Raw genomic sequence first — 24,834 nt, 5'->3', positions numbered from 1 at the left:
CCGATTTAGTTTTTTTCAAACATACAAAACAAGATATTCTTAAGTAGTAAAGTCAAAAACAAAATCGTTCTATTGCTGCTAAACGTTTACGCAGGCGCACACAAAGCCTTACGTCAGCTGATCTAATTCAGCTCCAAAGAATAAAATAAGAGTTCTGTACTTTATACGCTTAATTTTAGTAGTATCTCGAAATTTCGGAAAACATATTTGTCGCGATTTAGTTAAATGTATTCGTTTGTTTCTCATACATAAATTCAATGAAGTGATTGTGTGTGAAGTGTGCAATAAAATTGGCAATTGTTGTTCGAGTCGTAGCATTTTACGTACTTTGAATAAAAATGAAAGCCGCAGCGATGTCGGTGTGGGTTTTCATAAATCTCCTTTGCTTTGGAATGTGCGGATATTTGTATCTCATTTGGTCGCAGTACTGGATGTACATTGAGAAGCAGCGGTTGTTTACTAAAACACCGAGCAACGAACCTAAAGTTAGAGCATCAGTGTTAAGCTTTATAGCTGCGTTTCCTGAAAATCAATTTTCAAAATCTCTCACTAACTCGACAATTTACAACGATTCTGCTCGTAAAAAACGAAGGTCAGCTGTCGGGGCAGTGTGGAGCAGTGGCGTACTTCAATCTGCCAGCAAATTGTCTTCATCTCAAACGTCGATTAACATCGTAAGAAAAAGCCAAGGGAGCCCTAGATTTCCGAACATCCACAAACCTTTGTTAGAATTTGACACAGATAAATACATATGCGATGATTTCACTTCTATAGAATGCGAAACTCGTACAAGAGAATTTAAAGAATTGTTATTAAAAGAATTTCATAGAGTTTTAATGGGAGAGAGTAAAGTATTTCGATCGGGTTTGGATATGCACAATACTTACGATGTAAAATACAAAAGTGGCCCCAAGAATGCGTTATCAAAACACGACGTGATGTGTGCGTTAAAGCGCATAAAAGTGAATACGGTGACCAAGAGAGATGAACCTTTTGCACGCTACGATTTTCAAATTCCTGAGGGTCCCCTTCAAGACGGTACATTTTATAATACTTGCGCTGTCGTCAGCAGTGCAGGAGCTCTGCTTGGATCAAGATTGGGTGATTTCATAGGTATGCAACATTTGCCACGGACTTTCAATATCGTAAAAGTGTTTGTAGTATGTCTATTTGTGTTATTTATTCAATTGGAGTTTCAGTTACTTTCTATACCATCTTAACAATCCAAGTCGGAAAGGTTTATTGCAAATTAAAAAAAAATAAGCAAGTCTTTATATAAACTTAGAAGTTAGTTAAACGTTCCACAAATCAATATGTCTTTTTTTAAATAATTAGTGGAACCCGGTCGCGCTTCACTATAGCGCTAAATGTATGAAAATTTCCTCGTAGATTAAAAAAAAAAAAACACACACACACACACACACAATTAAAACTACTTTTACAGCCTCGTGTCAATTATTTTTATTTTATCATTTCCGACGTTTTTTATATTTTTAAGTTTTCGTAGTTTACGGACGACACTGAATCATTAATGCAACAATTAGAAAATTTAATTTGAGAGATTATCTTAACCTTCAAACACAATAATTATTCATGTAAAGCTAATGCAATGCCAAGAAACTGCTGTGTTGTTAAATTGCAAATAAGAAATTATTTAGGTATAAATATATTTATAAAATCAAATAATATATGTATAGAACTGAGCATCACCTTAAAACGGTTTTCGATATTTGAAATATCGGCATTAATAAAATAAAAATAAACGGGTGATTAAGCATTAACGTCTAGCCCGTGTCTACAAAGGTCCGCAAAAACCGAACAAAATGCTGCATCATTAATTATTAATAAACTAGCTTTTACCCGCGACTTCGTCCGCATAAGTTTTTTTGTTTTCTCCCGGCTATAAGTCCCCCTGCAACAATGTCCCACTATCGTGTTCCAGTCCTCAACTTCACATCAAAATTTGTTCAAAAGCAACCTAAGCTACATAATGGATAGCTCCGAATGTTTCCTTAGTAAATATAAAAAGTAAATAATGTAAATCGGTTTAAAATACTACTAACTACCTACCTGCCAACCCCCGATGTTAGACAGTGTGACATCCGTAACATCGTCTGCGTAGGAAGTACTAACTTAATGTAAGTAGTATAATAATGTAGGAAGTTAAAAATAAGAGGCCTTATTACTGTAGTACATTTTTGTAAACTATGTTCTTTGTTTTTCCCTCTCTGGCCAACACATGGAGATTCTGTGGACTTGAAACACGTGAGCAAGCCACGTATAATTGTCCGTGAGAAAAACAACTCTTTTCTAAATTAATGCCGGCTACTTTTAATGTTTGCCCCTGCGCTTTATTTATCGTCATAGCGAATGCGATTTTCAGCGGAAACTGTAATCTCTTAAACTGGAATGGCAAATCTGTCGGAATTATGGGTATACGGGGGATTAAAACGTTCTCTCCTTTTGCCATTCCAGTCATAATGATTGCTTTTACAATATTGCGACCGAGGTGTGTCACTTGCAACCGTGTGCCATTACACAGTCTTGGTGCATCTAAATTCCGCATTAAAAGGACAGGAACGCCTACTTTCAGCCTCAGTTTGTGTGAAGGTACTCCCGACAGTTCTAAAGAATTAAGAAATTCTACAGGGTATGATGTTACTTGTTCAGTATCCATTACAGTGTCTACAGAGAGAAACTCAACAATATCACCTTCCACGCGTGACATAATTTGCTCGTTTATCTGTCCCACCATTTCATTCGTCGGCGCTAAAATTGCTCTTTCACATAACCAGTCTCTATTCCTCATATTAGTTAGCAGTTCGCTATAGACGAAGTTATTTAGATCATCTGGATTATGCACAACATTGCAGAATTCACGATCCAATGTAATCATGCCATTACCATCCTTTGCCATACGATCTTCTCCAATTTTAAGAAGAGCAGCAGCATATTGTCCAGATTGTACATCATTATGTAGTTGCACTCTCATATTTGTAGACAGACTAAACGTTTTTACGTGCACCCATAACGTTGACGCTTTTAAACACGCATTTATTTCATCTGCAGGGGTGCCTTTAGTGATAGCCGGCAAAGTCTGTCTAAAATCGCCCGCTAAAAGTACCACCATCCCCCCCATGATATTTGGATTCTTTATATTAACCAAGTCTTATAAAAATCCGTTCAGACGTTAAGGCGTGAATGAGGTAAACTTTTAAACCAAACTATTAAAAATCACTAACTTAATTAGTTTTCTGCCTACTGCCTACGCCTTAAGTACGATAGCATGAATATTAATAGCCCATATCCTTTTCTAGGTTACTATCTATCACCTAACTAAATTTCATCAAAATCCGTTCAGCCGTTTAGGCATGATAGAGCAAAACTCCCACCAAAAACCATAAAAAAATCACTAACTCAATTCAGTTTTCTGCCTACTTCCTACCCCCTAAGTACTATGACGTGATCATTTTGATCTTATATCCGTTTTTAGGTAACCATCTATTACCTTACTAAATTTCATCAAGATCTGTTCAGCCTTTTATACGTGAAAGAGCAAAAGTCCCAAAAAAACGACTAAAAATCACTAACTCAATTTAGTTATCTGCCTACTGCCTACCCCCTAAGAACGATGGCGTGATTATTTATAGCCTATGACCATTTCTAGGTTATCATCTATCACCATACCAAATTTCATCAAAATCCGTTCAGCCGTTTAGGCGTGAAAGAGGAACAGACAGACAGACAGACAGAGTTACTTTCGCATTTATAATATTAGTATGGATTTGGCAATGGTTCATTATAATACAATAAAACATTGTTACAGTTGGTTCGGTTAAATGTGGTATTCATGAACCACGAGAAACACTTATCGTAGGTCAGAAGTTCGATGACAAAAATATATATAAAATATTCACGTTTTTTTTTCTACGCTTGGCGTAGTGCATGTGCGCGAATGAGTCACTCACTGCGCATGAGCTGGCGTGGTATATGAGTGTCCACGAATTCTGTACTTGCCTAACTACCTACATCAGTTTACTAGCATGTTTACAGTTACGTCCCAAATGTGATTTTGGTAATAAAATATTTATGTTCGGGGGCAACAAACTGTAGGTAATTTGCACTATTATATCGCTGGTGTCGCTAATAAACTATCGAAAAAAATCTAGTACTTTCCCGATACTATTCGAATATAGCCAATGATTTGGATAGACGAAAATTTAGGATTGAAACGATCGTTTCTCGTGTATTTACTTACTTATACTTACCCGCTATTTATAGCTAAGTAAATAAGTATAGAGTACAAATTTCTTCGTACCGAGCGTTTTAATATTATTAAAACTTATTAATAATTAGAGTCTAAGAATAGCAAGAAGCTTATGAATTTAAACAAGGCATTTAGATTTAGACATTAGCCATATTATTTAAAGTCAGTGTCACTGTACTTTTACCTCAAGTATAAATAAACTCCCAAAAAACTAAACCAATAAATTTAGTGTTAATAAAAATAAAAAATAAAACTAATGACAGTCAAATAGGTATGTATACATTCTTGCAAGCGTATTTAGACTTGATGCATTTTATTAGAAGCGGGTGATCGACCGTGTACCTATTGTAGCGTTATCGGATTCGGATCTTTTCTTTGTGGAACACAGTATTGATATTCATGGTCGGCCTCCTTCGACGAACGGCCCAAATCATATGCGAATTACACGAATTTTTATTGTCCTACATGGGGATTTACTAATTACTCAGTCTATGGAGTATCGAAAATTTGATTCATAGTAGGAAAACTTTCTGACTTTGTACATACATCGCCCAGTACAATGCTAAAATTGCTGGTCCACCCACATAAAAATTAAAAAAAACAATATCCTTTTTTTGTGTTTATATAATGATACAAATATCAAAACTGATTGAGGATCTTTTACCAAAGATGTTAATGTAAAACACCAACGTATGTTCTAGAAATAGTGTAGTGAAACAAAAACCTTTAAAGATGCGGGAGCAACGGCATTTGTAGTAAAACTATGTAGGTATATCTAGAAATATAATTTGATTTAACGTCTCTCAAATAAAATTAAGAAACATGAAAAATGAAACTTTTTGTATTGCATTTTTCTTTTCGTAATAACAAAAATACGGAGAAAGACTATTCCAAGTACTGAGTCACTTTTTGAGTCGTTTTATTTTATAGCTTTGCGTTACTCACTGTGTAACCGCAGGACAGGCTTTGTCTTTACTTAAAAACAGCGATACCCCTTTTAACTGAGACTTGGAACAGACAGTGACACACACTTCCGACATAAGGTACGCATGTAAGGATGTTCTTGATTAAACTTATCACGTTTTTTCCTCGCAATCGCTATGAAATCGCAATCGCGGAAAAAAAGTATGGACGCACATAAAGAAATAATGAAGTATAATTTAAAATGAGTAAACAGATACTGCTTAATGCTGTTCAATGATAATTTTTTACTGGTGGTAGGACCTCTTGTGAGTCCGCACGGGTAGGTACCACCGCCCCGCCTATTTCTGATGTGAAGCAGTAATGCGTTTCGGTTTGAAGAGTGAGGCAGCCGTTGTAACTGTACTTGAGACCTTCGAACTTATATCTCAAGGTGGGTGGCGCATTTACGTTATAGATGCCTATGGGCTCCGGTAACCACGTAACACCAGGTGGGCTGTGAGCTCGTCCACCTATCTACGCAATAAATAAAAAATGGTTTGTAAAATTAAATGTTTAAAATTCGACGCATACAGTGCACTGCGCTCAATTATAGGTTTTATAAGGCTCTACTAACCCTATTGTTTGCAGAGAAGTACGGAATATTACGAAATAGGCCGGTGTTCATCTCATTTGTCAAGTTATTATCACACAATTATAATGACGAACACGATAATTGCTCGTAAAGAATCTAGCGCAGTTTCTAGTGATTAGAAAAATTGTTTGTGATTGTCATGTCATCTCGATTTTATCATAAAACCAACGGAGCAGAGTTCGTGTTCTCGGAACATCGTAAGTGATATGCTGTACTGCATTTTGTTTGCCACTTGTTTCGGAATGAATTTGCTTCGGTTCGAGATTCGAAGACGGGTCCTTAACGAAATAGGCTACAGCAGCGTGCCCGTACCCTATGATAATGTCACAAGGGTCGTGAACGATAATTATTTAGGCTCAGATGGGCCCTAAGCGCAAGATTGTAAGTCATTGATGTCATTAAAAAAATATTAATCAAATATTTAAAGTAAATTTATACTACACATAATATGATTGATGTTTAATTAAAAAGTTACAATAACAGATTTATAGTTTTATGCCTCAGTCGAGATTTACCCGTATTTCAAACGTGCCTCGGAGGCACGCCGCGCACCCCCCGCCGCCGCGTCAAGTTCGAGCGCACGTTCCCACGATGCGACTCACGAAGCGCCTAGCGCTACCCCCAACCCCGCGCCCGCGTCGGTTACGTCATCACGCGCTACGTCCGCCGCGACCTCGATCGTTTCAAGTTCAGGCTCCGATACCGAATCGGAGATGGATTTCGAATCCGCGTCAAGCCCTCAGCCTGGAACTTCGGATGGGTTCCAAACCGTAACGCGCGGTAAAAAGCGTACTCGCGCCGTGGAGTCCCGGAGCTCCACGACGAAGCAGACAAAATCCGCGACCGCCTCCCGCCCGCAGGTAGTCGTGACACCGGAGTCGGACTCCGCTCGCCGCGTAACCCCGCCGCCGCGTCCCAAGCCCGCGCCCGCTCCTAAAGCAGCTGCCCCGCCCCCGCTGATTCTCCAGGAAAAAACTGCGTGGAACCGCGTTTCCCAGGCCCTTCAGGCAAATAAAATTAATTATACCCATGCGCGTAACGTCGCGCATGGGATTCAGATAAAGGTCGCAACGCCGGGCGACCATAGGGCCCTCTCAGCATACCTCCGAAAGGAGAACATAGGTTTCCACACCTATGCTCTTCAGGAGGACCGCGAGCTCCGCGTAGTGATACGCGGAGTCCCTAAAGAACTCGACATCGACTACATAAAGGAGGATCTGACCGCTCAGGCCCTCCCGATAGTTAGTGTGCACCGGATGCACAGCGGGCGGGGCAAACAGCCCTATAATATGATACTCGTGGCGTTAGAACCCACCCCGGAGGCCAAAAAGAAGATCGCATGTCTCACGACAATTTGCGGCCTATCCGGGATCTCAATCGAAGCCCCCCACAAGCGTGGCACTCCCGGGCAGTGCTACAGATGTCAGCTTTACGGCCACTCGGCTCGTAATTGCCACGCGCGCCCCCGCTGCGTAAAGTGCCTCGGCGACCACGCCACACTAGATTGCTCGCGTGTTAGGGAAACCGCGACCGAACCCCCAAGCTGTGTCCTATGCCTTAAGCAAGGGCACCCCGCGAACTACCGTGGATGTCCTAGGGCTCCGCGCAAGCGTTCAACCCTCCCAGCTCCGCGAACCGTCGGCCCAAAGACTTCGGCACCCTCAGTGCCGAAACCTGCCTTCGTGCCGGCTGCAGTTCCCACGGTTTCAGCGTGGAAAAAGCCGCTGCCGTATACGAAGGCGGGAACACAAACCGCACCCCCGCCCCCGCTCGCGACACGCCCCGCGCCTCAGCCCCTGCTCGCACCTCGCCCCGCGCCCGCGTTCCGTCCCCCGCAACCCTCTGCCGCCAACGACTTCGCGCTCGTGCGCGACTTCGTCACCGCGGTGAACTTCGACCGTCTGCGATCGTTCGCTGACGCTATCCGTAGGTCGACAACCCCCGAACAGCGGCTCGCGGCCGCGTTCGATCACATGGACGTTTATGAGTCCGTGTCGCGTACGTTATAAAATCTTTACCGGTAATCAATGGCGCAAAAAGGTAGAGAAAAACCGTATTCCCTTACGTTAGCATTCTACAATGCTAACGGACTCGCGCGGCAACGCGATCAAATTTTCGAATTCCTCCGCGATAATCTTGTAGATATTCTATTAGTGCAGGAAACCTGTCTGAAGCCCTCGCGTCGCGACCCGAAAGTCGCGAATTACGTCATGGTTAGGAATGACAGACTCACCGCCTCCAAAGGCGGGACTGCCATTTACTATAGGCGGGCCCTGCACGTTGTCCCTCTCGATACTCCCTCGCTCTCACATATCGAGGCGTCAGTGTGCCGTATCTCGCTGACGGGACACCAGCCGATCGTCATCGCATCCGTTTATCTCCCCCCGGACAAGCCCCTTCTGAGCAGTGACATCGAGTCACTGTTCGGCATGGGAGACTCCGTCATCCTGGCAGGCGATTTAAATTGCCACCACACTAGGTGGAACTGCCACAGTTCAAACATAAATGGTAGGCGTCTCGACGCGTTTATAGACGACCTTACCTTTGAAGTAGTCGGTCCCCCAACTCCAACATGTTATCCGTATAACATCGCGCTCCGTCCGAGCACTATAGACCTGGCACTGCTGAGGAACGTAACTCTGCGCTTGCGTTCCATCGAAGCAATGTCAGAGCTCGACTCGGACCACCGACCTGTCGTTATGCAGCTCGGTCGCCCCCACAACCCAGTCACTGTTACGAGGACCATGGTGGATTGGAATAAGCTGGGCACGTGCCTAGCCGACACCGCTCCGCCAATCCTCCCTTACGGCCCGGATTCGAATCTATCCCCCGAGGACACCGTCGAATCCATAAACATCATTACCGATCACATATCTTCCGCGATCATTAGATCTTCTAAAGAAGTCGATGTGGAGGACAGCTTCCACCGCATCAGACTGTCCCCCGATCTTAGGAATCTCTTAAGAGTTAGGAACGCGGCAATCCGGGCCTACGATCGTCTTCCCACGCATTCAAACCGGATTCGGATGCGTCGTCTACAACGCGAAGTCCACTCCCGCTTAAGCGACGCGCGTAACGATAATTGGCATAGTTATTTAGAACAACTCGCGCCCTCCCACCAAGCATACTGGCGACTAGCTAGGACTCTCAAATCCGAAACTATAGCCACTATGCCTCCCCTCGTACGCCCTTCAGGCCAACCACCGGCATTCGATGACGATGACAAGGCTGAGCTGCTGGCCGATGCACTGCAAGAGCAGTGCACCACCAGCACTCAACACGCGGACCCCGAACACACCGAGTTAGTCGACAGGGAGGTCGAGCGCAGAGCTTCCCTGCCGCCCTCGGACGCGTTACCCCCCATTACCACCGACGAAGTTAGAGACGCGATCCACAACCTACAACCTAGGAAGGCACCCGGCTCCGACGGCATCCACAACCGCGCGCTTAAACTCTTGCCAGTCCAACTGATAGCAATGTTGGCTACAATTTTAAATGCCGCTATGACGCACTGCATCTTTCCCGCGGTGTGGAAAGAAGCGGACGTTATCGGTATACATAAGCCGGGCAAACCGACAAACGAAACTTCTAGTTACCGTCCGATTAGTCTCCTCTCGACGATAGGAAAAATTTACGAACGGCTCCTTAGGAAACGCCTCTGGAATTTTGTTACCGCGAACAAAATTCTCATAGACGAACAGTTCGGATTCCGCTCAAAACACTCGTGCGTACAACAAGTGCACCGCCTCACGGAGCACATTCTGATAGGACTAAATAGGCGTAAACAAATCCCGACCGGCGCCCTCTTCTTCGACATCGCGAAGGCGTTCGACAAAGTCTGGCACAACGGTTTAATTTATAAACTATACAACATGGGAGTGCCAGACAGACTCGTGCTCATCATACGAGACTTCTTGTCGAACCGTTCGTTTCGATATCGAGTAGAGGGAACTCGTTCTCGTCCCCGTCAACTGACCGCCGGAGTCCCGCAAGGCTCCGCGCTCTCCCCGTTATTATTTAGTTTGTATATCAATGATATACCCCGGTCTCCGGAGACCCATCTAGCGCTCTTCGCCGATGACACGGCTATCTACTACTCGTGTAGGAAGATGTCGCTGCTTCATCGGCGACTCCAGATCGCAGTAGCCACCCTGGGACAGTGGTTCCGGAAGTGGCGAATAGACATCAACCCCACGAAAAGCGCAGCGGTGCTCTTCAAAAGGGGTCGCCCTCCGAACATCACTTCGAGCATCCCACTCCGTAGTAGGCGCGCAAACACCTCCGCCGTTAGTCCCATCACTCTCTTTGGCCAGCCCATTCCGTGGGTCTCGAAGGTCAAATATCTAGGCGTCACCCTCGACAGAGGGATGACATTCCGTCCCCATATAAAAACGGTACGCGACCGCGCCGCGTTTATTCTAGGACGACTCTATCCAATGCTTTGTAGTCGAAGCAAACTGTCCCTCCGCAATAAGGTAACTCTCTACAAAACTTGCATACGCCCCGTCATGACGTATGCAAGCGTAGTGTTCGCTCACGCAGCCCGCACCCACTTGAAATCCCTTCAGGTTATTCAATCACGATTCTGCAGGATAGCCGTCGGAGCGCCTTGGTTCCTTAGGAATGTGGATCTCCACGACGACCTGGAGCTCGACTCTCTTAGTAAGTATCTACAGTCGGCATCGCTGCGCCATTTTGAGAAGGCGGCACGACATGAGAACCCTCTCATCGTAGCCGCTGGAAATTACATACCCGACCCAGTAGACCGAATGGTAAACCGTCGACGTCGCCCAAAGCACGTCATTACGGATCCTCCTGATCCATTAACGGTGCTTTTAGGCACCACAAGCACCGGTCACCGTCCTCGTCGAACCCGTCGCTTGCGACGAAGGGCTCGACGAGCGAACTAACCCATAGACACAGCCCACTGAGTTTCTCGCCGGATCTTCTCAGTGGGTCGCGTTTCCGATCCGGTGGTAGATTCAGCGAAGCACTGCTCTTGCTAGGGTCAGTGTTAGCAACTCTCCGGTTGAGCCCCGCGAGCTCACCTACTAACGTTAGGATGAAGCTGAAATAGCCTCTCAAGGCTATCAGCATAGGTAGGGAAAAAAAAAAAAAAAAAAAAAGAGATTTACCTATGTATTTGCATCGATAGTTGAATCGGCGAATTAGTAATTATAGTGTTCGTTGTGTGAGTGAAACAATAGCGCAAAAAAGTTATAACAGTTTTACTAGTGGTAGAACGTCGTGTGAGCCCAAACCGGCAGGTATCAGCATCCTGACTATTTGCTACCGTGAAGCAGTATTGCATTTTGGTTTGATGGATACTACAGCCTACTACAGAACTGAGACTTAAAACTCATTTCGCGAGGTGGGAGGGCGGCATTTACGTTATTGTTCTCTGAGTCTATGGTTTCCGGTAACCATTTGACACTAGGTAGGTCGTGAGATAGTCCACCAATCTAAGCAATAAATAAAACAGATATAAAAAATATACAAAAAATTATTTATTTTTTTATTTTGGGAAAACGTATTCATTAGCTGTTGCATATATTATAAGATGCATATATTCGTGGAATCCATCGTAATAAAGGAGTAAAAATTACAATATACAAGTGACATTTGTACAGTACGCGTATTGTACGTTTGTCCTTTGTATTGTTATTGTATATTTGTGATTGAAAGATAAAACGAGTATATACTATAAACAAGTTGTTAATTTATGATTCAGGAGAATAAGAACCAACAAGTGCTGATAGGACTTAAGATTCAGCATGGAATACTTGGATAAATGTTTATTATGCATTTCTCGGTAGTTATCTATACTAATATTATAAAGGAGAAGAGTTTGTTTGTATGTTTGTTTGTTTGAACGCACTAAAGTCAGGAACTACTACTGGTCCAATTTGAAAAATTCTTGCAGGGTCAGATGATAGTTCATTTATTGAGGAAGGCTATATAGCATCAGGCTAAGACCAATATTTTCACATATTTTCACTTTCTACTTAAATAAAGAGGCAAGTAAAATTTAGCATTATGCCAAAGTAACTATTTCACGCTGACGAAGTCACGGGCAAAAGCTAGTTAGAATATATAGAATTTATGGATCGTGATCCGTTATTCAGAGAACGCTGCTGCATACATTCTCTGGTGAATATTTTAGTTACGACAATAATGGGAAAGATGGGGTGGTGCTATATGGTGGTGCTACCAGGAATATAAGCCGAAATAGCCAAATGCCTGTAAGCACAAATTCATTTCAGTAAGAGCACCTGATGTATTTTACTACATTACCTAGGTACTGTTTTGATTAAGCTAGAAGGAGGATTATGAAATTATCAAGTTTTATAAGTAATTGTAATGTTTATCTCTATTGTTCCGCTTTCTTGTATGATTCAACAGCCTCACGGAAGCTTATCTCTTCATTATTGTCATTTTACACATAATAATGTGTAATGACGACTAGCGTACAAATGATGCATTTATAATATTAAGTGGTCTTTAAATAGTTTAGAAATACAGCTACTCAAAGGCTAGTATAGCTGTAGCTACGAATTGATTTTTTTTATGATTGAAGAATTACATACTTGTGGCCCGGAGGCCTTTCCAGTTTCACTAGGACAGGTGGGCGAGCAAAGCTGGCTCAGCCAGAAGGGGTGGGATTTGCTAACAACTGCCCGAGCGCCTCCGAAGGAGACCTAACAGTAGTAGTCAAGAGTAGCTGCATCGCGAATGAATCTACTACCGGATCGGAATCGCGACCCGGTGAGAAGATCCGGCGAGAAACTCAGCGAGCTGATTCATGGGTTAGGTTGCACGGCGAACTCTTTGTCGAGTTCGACGAGTACGGTTACCGAGGTCCCTAAGCCTGCTCCTAGTGTTAGAGCTGAAGGCGTCTAATGCAAAGGTTATTGGATCTGATGGATCCGTAAGGACGTGTCTAGGGCGTCGACGGAGACTGGCTCCTGCGTGATCAGGATTCGGGGAGTAGTCAGCGGCGTCTACGATAAGGCGATTATCATGACGCATAGCCTTATCGAAGTACCGTTCCGACGCTGACTTCATGTATTTCTGGATTGATTCGACGCCCAGGTCGTCGTGTAGGTCAAAGTTCCTCACGAACCACGGAGCTCCGACGGCTAACCTGCAAGAGCGGGATTGTAGAAATTGGAGGGTGTCTATGTGTGTGCGGGCCGCGTGAGCGAACACTACACTCGCGTAAGTCATGACGGGCCTTATGCAAGTTTTGTAAAGTGTCACCTTGTTCCGAAGAGACATTTTACTCCGCTTACAGATCATGGGGTAGAGTCTACCGAGAATAAACGCGGCACGGTCACGGACTGATTTTATATGCGGGCGGAATGTCATCGATGCATCCAGGGTAACGCCCAGGTACTTGACCTTCCTGGCCCAGGGTATGGGTTGTCTAAAGAGAGTAATCGGGGGTGAGCTTCTCAATTTCTGTTTCGATATGAGATGTTTTGCGGTAATCCCGGCCTTTTTCAGTTGATTACATGGCACATGGCATGCATACATGGAGTCTATAAACAACAAAATGTAGGTACCGTTGCCTGCCATTAAATTCTTCTTCGAAGCTTTTTAGTTAGGTTTCTTAGTTGCGGTAGATGATGGCTTGGTATGAGTTGGCATTGCCAACATCCATAAGCGATGATTACCGATCATAGGAAGGTCGTAAAATCTAGTGCTTTAAAGAAAAAGAAAAATAGATTTCATGTTTCGCCTTGAATTATTATTAGAAGGAGGTAGACGAGGATAATCGACATCTTTGATTTAGTTATGATGACAAACAATTCAATATCCTGGGTGTCTCTAAAATTGGGTCACGTTTTTCAAAAGTTGGCAATGAAACGAAGGAGTAATTTCTCATAAAACACACGATGAACGATGAAATGTCTTTTTATATGAGAAATAGTTGAGAGATTTCGTAATAAGACATAAATATTTAGTGTCCGCGAATCATTGCACAGAAACAAGTTTTATAAATATTTATCATTTTACTTTGGCATGAATAATAATTTCAAACGATAAGCCTAATCGTTACGTTATTTAGCTCGTGTCAAGGTTACGTGCACCGAAAAGATAGCCAGAATGGAACCAGATGATCCTAATAACTCTCGCCTATAGATTATCTTGCCTATTTCTATCGCAAAACAAACGTGGGTTCTTGTTTGAAAAGTAAAATAAGTATAATAATGCAATTGAGGTTTCAATCTTATGTTTCAAGGTCAACCACGGTGTGCATTCGGTGCATATCGATATATATATAGCAGTTAAAAGTTTTAAAATCACTATAACAATACTATTCATCTAAATACACCTTTAAAGACATACATATTTCTCTGGACAAATTCTGTTCAGATAGCCATTTGCTGTCTTTAATAGATAATCGCGTCTGCGCGTAGCTGGAATAGCTCCTTAGGCCGCCAGCGAATAGACAGGGAAAAAATAAATAATGTTTAATTTTATAAAATGCACCGGTGTTCGAATCCCGCAGGCGGGTACCAATTTTTCTAATGAAATACGTACTTAACTAACGCTCACGATTGACTTCCACGGTGAAGGAATAACATCGTGTTTTAAAAATCAAACCCGCAAAATTATAATTTGCGTAATCAATGGTGTTTTTTTTTTTATTTTTTTTTTTTTCCTACCTAAGCTGATAGCCCTAGGGGCTATGTCAGCGTAACCCTAACTTTAGTAGGTGAGCTCACTGAGCTCAAACCTGGTGAAGTTGCTAACACGAACCCTAGCAAGAGCCGTGTTTCGCAGAATCTACCACCGGATCGGAAACGCGACCCACTGAGAAGATCCGGCGAAAAACTCAGTGGGCTGTGTCTGAGAGTTAATTTACTCGTCGAGCCCTTCGTCGCAAGCGACGGGTTCGACGAGAACGGTGACCGGTGCTTGAAGTACCTAAAAGCACCGTTAGTGGATCGGGAGGAACCTCACTGGTGGTAGGACCTCTTGTGAGTCCGCACGGGTAGGTACCACCACCCCGCCTATTTCTGCCGTGAAGCAGAAATGCGTTTCGGTTTGAAGGGTGGGGTAGCCGTTGTAACTATACTGAGACCTTAGAACTTATATCTCAAAGTGGGTGGCGCATTTACATTGTAGATGTCTATGGGCTCCAGTAACCACTTAACACCAGGTGGGCTGTGAGCTCGTCCACCCATCTAAGCAATAAAAAAAAAGTACTAGCGTCCCGCCCTCGCCTCGTTTCGAAAACTGTAATTTATTATTGATTTCTCCACTATTTAATGGATGTTATTGTACATATAAACCTTCCTCTTCAATCACTCTATCTATTAAACAAACCGCATCAAAATCCGTTGCGTAGTTTTAAAGATTTAAGCATACATAAGGATATAGGGACAGAGAAAGTGACTTTGTTTTATACTATGTAGCGATCTACAAGTACAAAAAGTATCTAAAAGTGACTACTTCGGATAACAATTATTATGAAATCCTGGTACCTACCCGTGCAGATTCACAAGAGGTCCTACCACCAGTAATTACGCAAATTATAATTTTGCGGGTTTGATTTTTATTACACGATGTTACTCCTTCACCGTAAAAGTTTTTGTTTTATTTTTGTAAAACAGCATTTATCCTTAAACGTTTTGCTATACCTACCCTCGTTGATGCGTACATTTAAACTGTTTCATCAAATTACAATGAAATAACGTAAATTGGTTTCATAAAATATTACTCGTCTAAAAACAACTATTTATAAATTCTACAGTATTTTCCCAGTTTATTCATATTTTATATTTATAAAATATATTCTGCTTACTCAGAATCGGAAATTAAACTTAATTTCTATTATTTTATTAAGGATAATAAATCATTGCTGCATTAGTAATGTACAATATGAACATGCAGATGGATGATTGTAGCCTGTATGTAATATTTTTTAATTCACTCTCAATAATTTAAAACAGTAAAACAAATCTAATTTCTCTAGTCAACTGAATGCGTGTATTCGTAGCCTTCAAATTTACTTTTCGGCGCGCACTGCACTGCCGTAGGTCTGACTCTGGTGTAGTCGGTGTGGTGGAGCTCGATGGGGTTTAGTCGGTAGTTGGTTTTGCGGGCCTCGCGCCTCGCGCGCCTTTTTCAAGGTGTAGTCTACTGCGAGGAATTCGGGGAGGTGGAGGACCTTGGCCCTCCTCATCTCCCTCTTCCTCTCGGGAGGCGCCGGAGTCCGACATAACCCGGTCCGCTACCCCCCCCTTGACCGGGTATCTTGAATGTCCTATCACTATCAGCCTAAAGACGACCACTGCTCGAGGCCTCCCTCGAGGTCCACTGCCCGGACTAACGGTATACTACGACTTTCATGTACTTGAGTAATAATAATAACAATTAAATTTTACTGGTTGTAGGGCGTCTTGTGAGCCCACACGGGTAGGTACCACCGCCCTGCCTATTTCTGCCGTCAAGCAGTAATGCTTTTCGGTTTGAAGGGTGGGGCAGCCGTTGTACTGTACACCTTACACTTAGAGCTCATGTCACACTGTGGGTGGCAGCATTTATGTTGTTAATGTCTATCTCTTCTTCATCACTGCTGAGGTTTGGAAACACATGTGACTTTCCTCCATAGTGTTCGGTCATGGGTAGCATGGACCGCATGGTATAGACTATATCACCAACTGCTTTCTTAACCAGATCTGCCCATTGGCTGATGTTCTGCCCACGGCATGCCTGCCTTCTATGCGACCCAATTATGAAGTTCTCTAATTCATGTTCGGGAGACCGCATGATGTGTCCGAAGAAGCTCATAACACGTTCTTGGCAGACGGCAGAGAGCCTTGATTTCTATGAGCTCCGGTAACCACGTAACACCACGTGGGCCGTGAACTCATCCACGTAACTGAGCAATAAAAAAAATTACATTTGCAGATTCACATGATATGGTGTTAAGATTTAACAATGCTCCGACTGATAATTATACAGACGACGTCGGATCAAAGACAACATTCCGTATCTTAAATTCTCAGGTAAATAATTTTAAATAAGTAATCGAAGTAAGGTATAAGACTTTTAATCTTAAATAGATATGTCGTTTAATTAAAGGTTAAGTTAAATAGATACGTCAACGGTCTTCAAGCACTGATATATATTTGTAATCGTAAAATCGTATGTAATTAAATAAAATGAAAAATAAAAAAGTTATTATACTTCTGGCTAGCTAATAGGAGTATTTACAAAAAAAAACCCGCATAAAGGTTGTTCAAGCTTTAGAAAAACGAAAAGCCTGTCGGTGCATGGTCTGGTGAGTACGATGGACAACGCAAAGTTTCCAATTCTAGTTCTTGCAGTTTAGAGACCATCTGTTACGTCATATGAGGCCGAACGTTGTCGTGTATGAGCGATTAGCTAAGGCTGGCTGGAGTTTCGTGAGCTTCTCCATCGTTGTGGTCAATCCCTCATAATACATATACATTTACATACTCTGGTGCCATCTGGTAATGGAATCTATGTTGTTAATTTTAGTGATAGCCAGTACTAGACCAGCAAGCAGTAAGGATTACTTTTTAGGGGTAAGTTTTCGTTTGGAGCTTTGCCTAGGTACTGAACCAAGGCTTAACCGACATGGTACCCGCCTACGATTATAAAAAATAATGTATTTCTCATCGAAAGTGACAATGCAATTCTCTCGCTCTCTGTGACAGGATTGCAATCGCAACCCGATCAGAAAATTCAACGAGAAACTCAACGGGTACGGTACGACATCGTACTCGATCCGTTCCGTGCACGAAACTCATGCTCTGACGAACGGGGGAATTCAGAATTACAATTCCTGCATACGGTGAATAAGTGTTTAACATATTGCATAGGACACTTTTTTTTTTCTGTCAATTAAAAGTTGCATACCAAATACATGCGTTTGAAAATTAATAACGAATTAGTTTGATAGGGAGTCTGTTAAACAAAGATCCACTGTTAAATAGCAGGGGTGCCACGAGTTACTGATCAGCCGGTGTAAGGTAATAAAAAAACTGAGTTATACGTTAATGTATGAATACGTTAAATTACAGGTTGTATCGAAACCTGAATATAAATTTCTAGAAGATCCATTATATAAAGGCGTTTCCATAATAATCTGGGATCCGGCGAACTATTCGTCTACGCTAGAAGAGTGGTATAATCATCCTGATTTCCCGTTGTTTCCTGTTTATAAGAAGTAAAGTATATTATTTTAATATATTGTTGTTACCATTTTTCTTCGGTAATTTTTTTTTACCAATATTAGATTTGTTTAAAAAAAAACGGTACAATAATCAAATGTGACGAACAAAAATGTTTACTCATATTTTTAAGCTGCGGCTACATTTACAAAACATACGTTTTTATCTATGAAATATGATATTAATAATATGATTTTAATTCATCACATTGCAGATTTCTTGAGGAGACGCCAAATGCGGATGCGCATTTATTAAATCCGCAGGTATTATGGTCCCTATGGGCGGTCCTTCAAAACGTATCGCCTTATCGCTTACGAAGAAATCCACCATCTTCAGGTTTTATTGGTGAGCTTCCTGAAAATATTAAAGAGAATCACTAGCTAGAACTAAATTTGGTAGACTTAAAAGCAAAATTAATATCAGAGTCAACATATTTGTTGAAGTTAATTTAATCAAATTAGTGTGTGTTCGTGTTTCATTTTTTCTCCTCATTTGCTCATCTACGATAATCTCAATTTACACAAAAATAATTAATTGGTCGCTATAAACGGATAAAGCTTATCGGTGATTGCTCCACATTTGTGTAATTTCAGGTTTGTGGTTTTCCCTGAATCGTTGTCGCAGAGTTCGCGTTTTCGAATATGTACCGTCAACACGTGCGAGTCGCCGGTGTCATTACTATGCACATCGCGATGACGTCGCGTGTACATTCGGGGCCTGGCATCCTTTGGCGCAAGAGAAGGCTTTGGCTGAAACCCTAAGGGATAATTCGGATATCGACACCTTTCAACGAGGTTTCATTGACATTACCGGACTAGCTACAATACAATGTTGAGCTGTCTTTAATTGAGCGTTGATTATGCAGAAAAATGGCTTTATACCGACCAACGCTTCTGGTTGTCGTGTCAATATAGGACAATTTAGGAAATCAGTTTTGTTGACGAAAAAATTACATATTATGCATAATACTATATTAAATAACGAGCTCAAACAATGATTGAAAAATAACTAAAAATATATAGAACCTAACAACGTATTTGTTATGAATAAATAAAAATTAAGGGAAAAGAGTTACGCAAACTGCCGAAATAAATTTAATTGAATGCGATAATATTTTTTTTTTTTTTTTTTTTTTTTTTTTATTGCCCTTGTAGGCAGACGAGCATACGGCCCACCTGATGGTGAGTGGTTACCGTCGCCCATGGACTTCAGCAATGCCAGGGGCAGAGCCAAGCCGCTGCCTACCGCTTAATACTCTCCACAAGCCTCGTTTGAAGAAGGACATGTCATAGCGCTCGGGAAACACCGTGGAGGGGAGCTCATTCCATAGCCGGATGGTACGTGGCAAAAAAGACCTCTGGAAACGCACTGTGGATGACCGCAGTGGCTCCAGGTAGTATGGATGAACTCTACTCCGGTGGCGGGCGGTGCGATGGTAAAAACGAGATGCCGGTATCATCTCGAACAATTCCTCAGAGCACTCCCCATGGAACATACGGTACAAAATACAGAGGGAACCGAAGTCCCTCCGCAGACCCAGAGGTTCCAAACGATCCGTGAGACCGGGATTATCGACAATCCGAACGGCCCTCCTCTGTATGGAGTCAAATGGAAGAAGCTGGTATTTGGGAGCCCCGGCCCAGAGATGGGAGCAGTACTCCACGCGAGGCCGGACTTGTGCTTTATAAAGCAAAAGCCTTTGTCCAGGCGTGAAGTACCGCTTCGCTCTGTTGAGGACTCCCAGCATTTTGGACGCCAACTTGGCTTTGCCTTCCAAATGACTCCGAAACTGGACATCGCTCGAAATGTCGACCCCAAGTATCCCAATACTCTCGGAAGGTTGCAGGGATACTCCTTGGAATTGCGGCGCCATGACAAAGGGGTCCTTCTTCGCAGTGAACGCGCAAACTTGTGTCTTTAACGGGTTGAATTGAACCAAGTTCAATTCACCCCATTTGGAGACTCGCCCCAGAGAGTTCTCCACTTCAGACACAAGTTTTGATCGTCTCTCTTGCACCACGCTCCGAGAGAGACTCTGATGGCCGATATATCGCGCATCCCCCGTGCTGTCATCCGCATAGCAATGCATGCCATCAATAGACAGCATGTCATTGATATACAGGATGAAAAGCGTGGGGGAGAGCACCGAACCTTGTGGAACGCCAGCGTTAATGGTCATGGTATCAGAACAGTCACCGTCTACAACGACCGTGATGCTCCGCCCATCCAAAAAGCTAGCGATCCACTTGCAGAGACCCTCGGGGATTCCGTAAGATGGTAGCTTCGACAGAAGTGCCCTATGCCAGACCCTGTCGAAGGCCTTCGCGATATCAAGGCTCACAGCAAGAGCCTCGCCCTTGCTCTCCAAGGCTTCAGCCCACCTGTGAGTAAGGTATACAAGAAGATCGCCAGCTGAGCGACCGTGACGGAAACCGTACTGTCGGTCACTGATCAGCTGGCGATCCTCCAGATACTTCAGGAGTTGTATATTAATTATTCGCTCCATCACCTTGGAAAGCAAGGAAGTTATCGCGATAGGCCTATAGCTCGATGGGTCCGACCGGTCACCCTTCTTGGGGATAGGGTGGACGTGGGCAGTCTTCCATGAAGACGGAACCCTGTTAGCGCAATAAGAGATGCGATACAAACGCGTTAGCGCAGGCGTCAGCTCAGGGGCGCACGTTTTCAGAACCACTGCAGGGATGCCGTCTGGCCCGCTCGACTAATGGACGTCCAGGAGTCGGAGTTCCCGCCTGACTGCACACTGTGTAAAGCAGATCTCCGGCAGGGAACTATCACACCGGAGGATGTTCGGTGGTGTGGCACCCCCGTCGTCCACAGTCGAGTTCGAGGCGAAGAGTTTGACCAGAAGGTCAGCCTTCTCTTTCGCACTATGGGCCAGACTGTCATCGGACTTGCGTAGTGGTGGGAGACTAGACCTGCAAAAGTTACCTTCTGCAGCTTTGGCGAGCGACCAAAAAGCACGGCTCCCAGAGGGATAGCTCTTCAGTCGCTCGCCAATTCTAGCAACGTGCTCCGATTTCGCCCTGGCAATAACCTTCTTGTAGGACCTGGAAGCGGCGTTATATTTCCGCCTTTCCTCTGAGATGTTAGGATCCCGACGTCTCCTAGCATCATCCCATGCCACGTATGCGGACCGCTTGAGGTGTGCAGCATCCCTGCTGGCATTGTTATACCAGGGTCTGCTGCGACCCCCAACGGGCACTTCAGAGGAGGGAATAAACAATTCCATCCCCTGGAGCACCACGTCTTTAAGACGGTCCGCACAGACGTCAGGATCAGCAGAGGAAAAGCAGAACCGCCCCCATGGGTAGGATGCGTAAAACTCACGCAAACCATCCCAATCTGCTGACAAATACTGCCAAACTCTTCGATACCTGGTCGTCGTTCGACGACTAGGACGAGAGAGTGGTGTGGCAGCACGGATAAGGCAGTGATCAGACGATCCAAGTGGAGCGTCGACCACCACACTGTATCCGGCTGGATCGGTGGTCAGCAGAAGGTCCAACAGAGAAGGCTCATGCCCCTCAATATCTGGGACACGGGTGGGCTGTGTCACCAGCTGGGAGAGGCCGTAGGCCAAGGCGAAATCGTAGGCAGCCCGACCCGGGAGGTCAGTGGTTCTGGACCCCAACCACTCTTGGTGATGAGCGTTAAAGTCTCCAAGAACCACCACCTCCGCAGATGGGTACTGCTCAAGCACGCGGTTAGTCCCCTCTTGCACATGCTCTATCAGAGCTGAACCTGCATCACTGCTGTGGGACCTGTACAGGCACGCGTAGACTCGGGTACAGCCCCCGTGATCTACGCGCAGCCACAAGAGGGACAGGTCCCGTTGTTCGAGGCTTCGTAGACGGCGACAACAGACATCAGCCCGGACGAATACACACACCCCGGCTTTACGCAGGAAGTTGTGCTCCAATACGTAGCCGGGGTATTCAAGGTACGAAGTATCATCCGGAGCAGATATCTGCGTCTCCGTCAGAAAAAGAAGGGCAGGCTGCGCCGTCTCAAGATGGTGGTGTACGGCGTCGAGGTTACTATGTAGACCCCTTACATTGCTGAAATCCACATTAAATGTGGAATGGGGAGTCGCCGACAAAACCCTTTTCCTTTTTCGAACTTTCATTTTTTTTATTTGGAGAGTGGGATTGGGCGGGGTAGGATGTTCGAGGCGAAATCGTGACAATACCTGAATAAAGCGCGGAGCACAGTACGTGCTCGACCACGGGTTGCGTGAGCGACTGACGCAGGGCATGGAAGGGCCCCCAGTCCACCCTGCGTGCGATCGCCGGGATCCACTCCGGTCTCCGACTCCGGCACGACGACCGCACGACAGGATTTTACACCGGTTGGCGGGACAGCTTCCCGGGGCGGAGTTTAGTAGTGACACCCGGGTTCAGGTCCCCAACTGACCGGCGGGCGGCGGCGAACACCGTTTCACTGGGTCTCCCTATACCCCCGTCAAACAATCACGTCCCGCGAGCTCACACGCACGTCTGCTCCGCATGTTCCAGGTATCGCCAAGATTCACCCCCAACAAGGAAGAGGAAAGGGAAGGAATAACACTGGCTCTCCAACCCACACGCCGGAACACAGCTAGGCTATTTGGCGGCGGACTCTAGTTGGAGGGTGGTCGCCAGCCAGTCGGACAAGTCCTACCACCGATTATGTATTCGGCTCCCGTTTTGCACCACCCAGGGGTCACTTGTAGGGAATCGCGGGTTAAACCTACGGAAGCGGGAAGCAATCAACCCCCAAAGGTCTTCAAATAACAAGGGTCTTCCAATATGATGATATAAATACGAGTATAATACATTTAATTTTATATTACTGTTATAGGTTCATTGTAGTCAGTTAAAAATAGTATGTATTTATTGTAGCGTTGTGTATTGTTATTTATAAATGTACCTTTCTGAGAAGTTCTAAGATAAGATTTTACAGAGTGTGTATATTGTGCGGAACGTTTTATTATTATTGTCACAACATTAATATAACTGGGCAATTGACCTAGTGCTTAGGGCGACAGATTTTACATATGTATAGTACAGCAATTAAGACTTCGACTTGATGGTATAATTTTTTTTTTTTTTTGTATTGCCCTTGTAGGCAGACGAGCATACGGCCCACCTGATGGTGAGTGGTTACCGTCGCTCATGGACTTCAGCAATGCCAGGGGCAGAGCCAAGCCGCTGCCTACCGCTTAATACTCTCCATAAGCCTCGTTTGAAGAAGGACATGTCATAGCGCTCGGGAAACACCGTGGAGGGGAGCTCATTCCATAGCCGGATGGTGCGTGGCAAAAAAGATCTCTGGAAGCGCACTGTGGATGACCGCAGTGGCTCCAGGTAGTATGGATGAACTCTACTCCGGTGGCGGGCGGTGCGGTGGTAAAAACGAGATGCCGGTATCATCTCGAATAATTCCTCAGAGCACTCCCCATAGAACATACCGTACAAAATACAGAGTCCCTCCACAGACCCAGAGGTTCCAAACGATCCGAGAGAATGGGATTATCGACAATCCGAACGGCCCTAGTATCTAGATGGTATCTAGATGGAGGGAGGTATTTTAACAACATAGTGATATCTATATGGTCCTGTAACCATTTAAAGTAAGGTGAACCGTGAGCTCGGTCTAACCATCTAGAGACAAAAGAAAAATATAAAGCTTATGATAAGATATTTTGCTGAGCTTTCTTATAGATACGAAAGATAGTTTGTGTAATTTAATGATTTCCACGACCATCAAATCGATGAGACAATGTATTTTTTTTGCAAAGCTATCAAAGCCATATTCTTGGCATACGTATTTATGTGGCATGAAATTATATTTATGATATATAAGAAGAACCTCAATACATTTAAGGTAGTCGTAGACTTCATTAAAATGCTTAAATATTTTAATCTCGCATTTATTATTTTAATTTCATTATTGTATTTCATTATTGTAATATTTTCAGTTTAGTTTATTATCGTAATAGAATGTTTAAGTTTATACTGTTCTCTGAATCAATTGATGACAAAATGAATGTTATTAAATTTTTTTATTTTAAAATTAAAAGTTTTAATACTTATTATGATGTATGATTTCCAAAAAGTTTTTTATCATTAATAATCCACGAAATCTATAAATACGAAGTACGTACAGACGTAATTATACTACATACTAAAGTTCACCGGAAAATTTAAGTTCGCACTAAAACACATTGCCGGAAATAACGTCATGAAATTAACACGGCTTAATGTGATTCAAGTATAGCTATGTCGACCATGATGGACAAGGGCACCCGTCTTGTGTTTTTAGCAATTTGCGAGCACACATCAAGCAGGTGCTACTGGAATACTGATCGGGTATCACACTAACTGTCGTTGATTAGTGATTCAAAGCAAGCGTGCGGAATTAGCACAACATCCGAGTCGCTGCCCCGACGGCTACCACACAAAAAAACCTACAGCCCAAATGTTTCTACTCAAAGACATGCGTACTTGGTGTGTATAGCTTTAAACATGTCATAAGAGCAAGGGCGCAGAACAAATGGAATTAGCAGTCATTGGCTTGTGGTCATTTCGCGTTTTTATGTTCCGCACGTGCCGTGCCAGCTGTGCTGCGTCGCTTCCTTCTTCGTTATACATCTCTGATGTTCGGTTATCAACGGTCATGAATATTAACCAGGTATCGGACAGCTAACACATTTATATTCCGAAAATTTAACGCCAACCTACAACTCAATACTGGGTATAGAAGACACCTAATAATGTACTAGGTGTTTGTTCGTC

At 43.7% G+C, this 24,834-nt stretch overlaps 2 protein-coding genes across 2 annotated transcripts; one reads left to right on the top strand and one right to left on the bottom strand.

Moving 5' to 3' along the window:
* The first annotated feature begins 115 nt into the window (after positions 1–115).
* On the top strand, positions 116–22,796 carry LOC101744994 (beta-galactoside alpha-2,6-sialyltransferase 2). Its single transcript, XM_004928688.5, has 5 exons — positions 116–1,113; positions 16,746–16,843; positions 17,885–18,030; positions 18,249–18,379; positions 18,628–22,796. Exons 1-5 carry the CDS (start codon positions 339–341, stop codon positions 18,867–18,869), a joined length of 1,392 nt encoding a protein of 463 aa, XP_004928745.3. The 5' UTR covers positions 116–338; the 3' UTR covers positions 18,870–22,796.
* On the bottom strand, positions 19,153–23,031 carry LOC134200191 (uncharacterized). The gene has a single exon (XM_062672555.1). The coding sequence runs from the start codon at positions 22,311–22,313 to the stop codon at positions 20,757–20,759; it is 1,557 nt and encodes a 518-aa protein (XP_062528539.1). The 5' UTR covers positions 22,314–23,031; the 3' UTR covers positions 19,153–20,756.
* Positions 23,032–24,834: the final 1,803 nt, after the last annotated feature.

The sequence above is a fragment of the Bombyx mori genome, chromosome 15 (genome assembly GCF_030269925.1).
Source record: "Bombyx mori chromosome 15, ASM3026992v2".
NCBI lineage: Eukaryota > Metazoa > Arthropoda > Insecta > Lepidoptera > Bombycidae > Bombyx > Bombyx mori.
Note: the sequence above shows the minus strand (reverse complement) of the source record. Positions and strands in the feature narration are given on the sequence as shown.

Bases quoted from the DNA above. Each gene is read 5' to 3' on its own strand.
- LOC101744994 (XM_004928688.5), top strand. From the start codon at position 339: ATGAAAGCCGCAGCGATGTCGGTGTGGGTTTTCATAAATCTCCTTTGC. The intron at 1,114-16,745 runs GTATGCAACATT...TTACATTTGCAG, and splicing joins AAGATTGGGTGATTTCATAG to ATTCACATGATATGGTGTTA. The intron at 16,844-17,884 runs GTAAATAATTTT...GTTAAATTACAG, and splicing joins TCCGTATCTTAAATTCTCAG to GTTGTATCGAAACCTGAATA.
- LOC134200191 (XM_062672555.1), bottom strand. From the start codon at position 22,313: ATGCCCTGCGTCAGTCGCTCACGCAACCCGTGGTCGAGCACGTACTGT.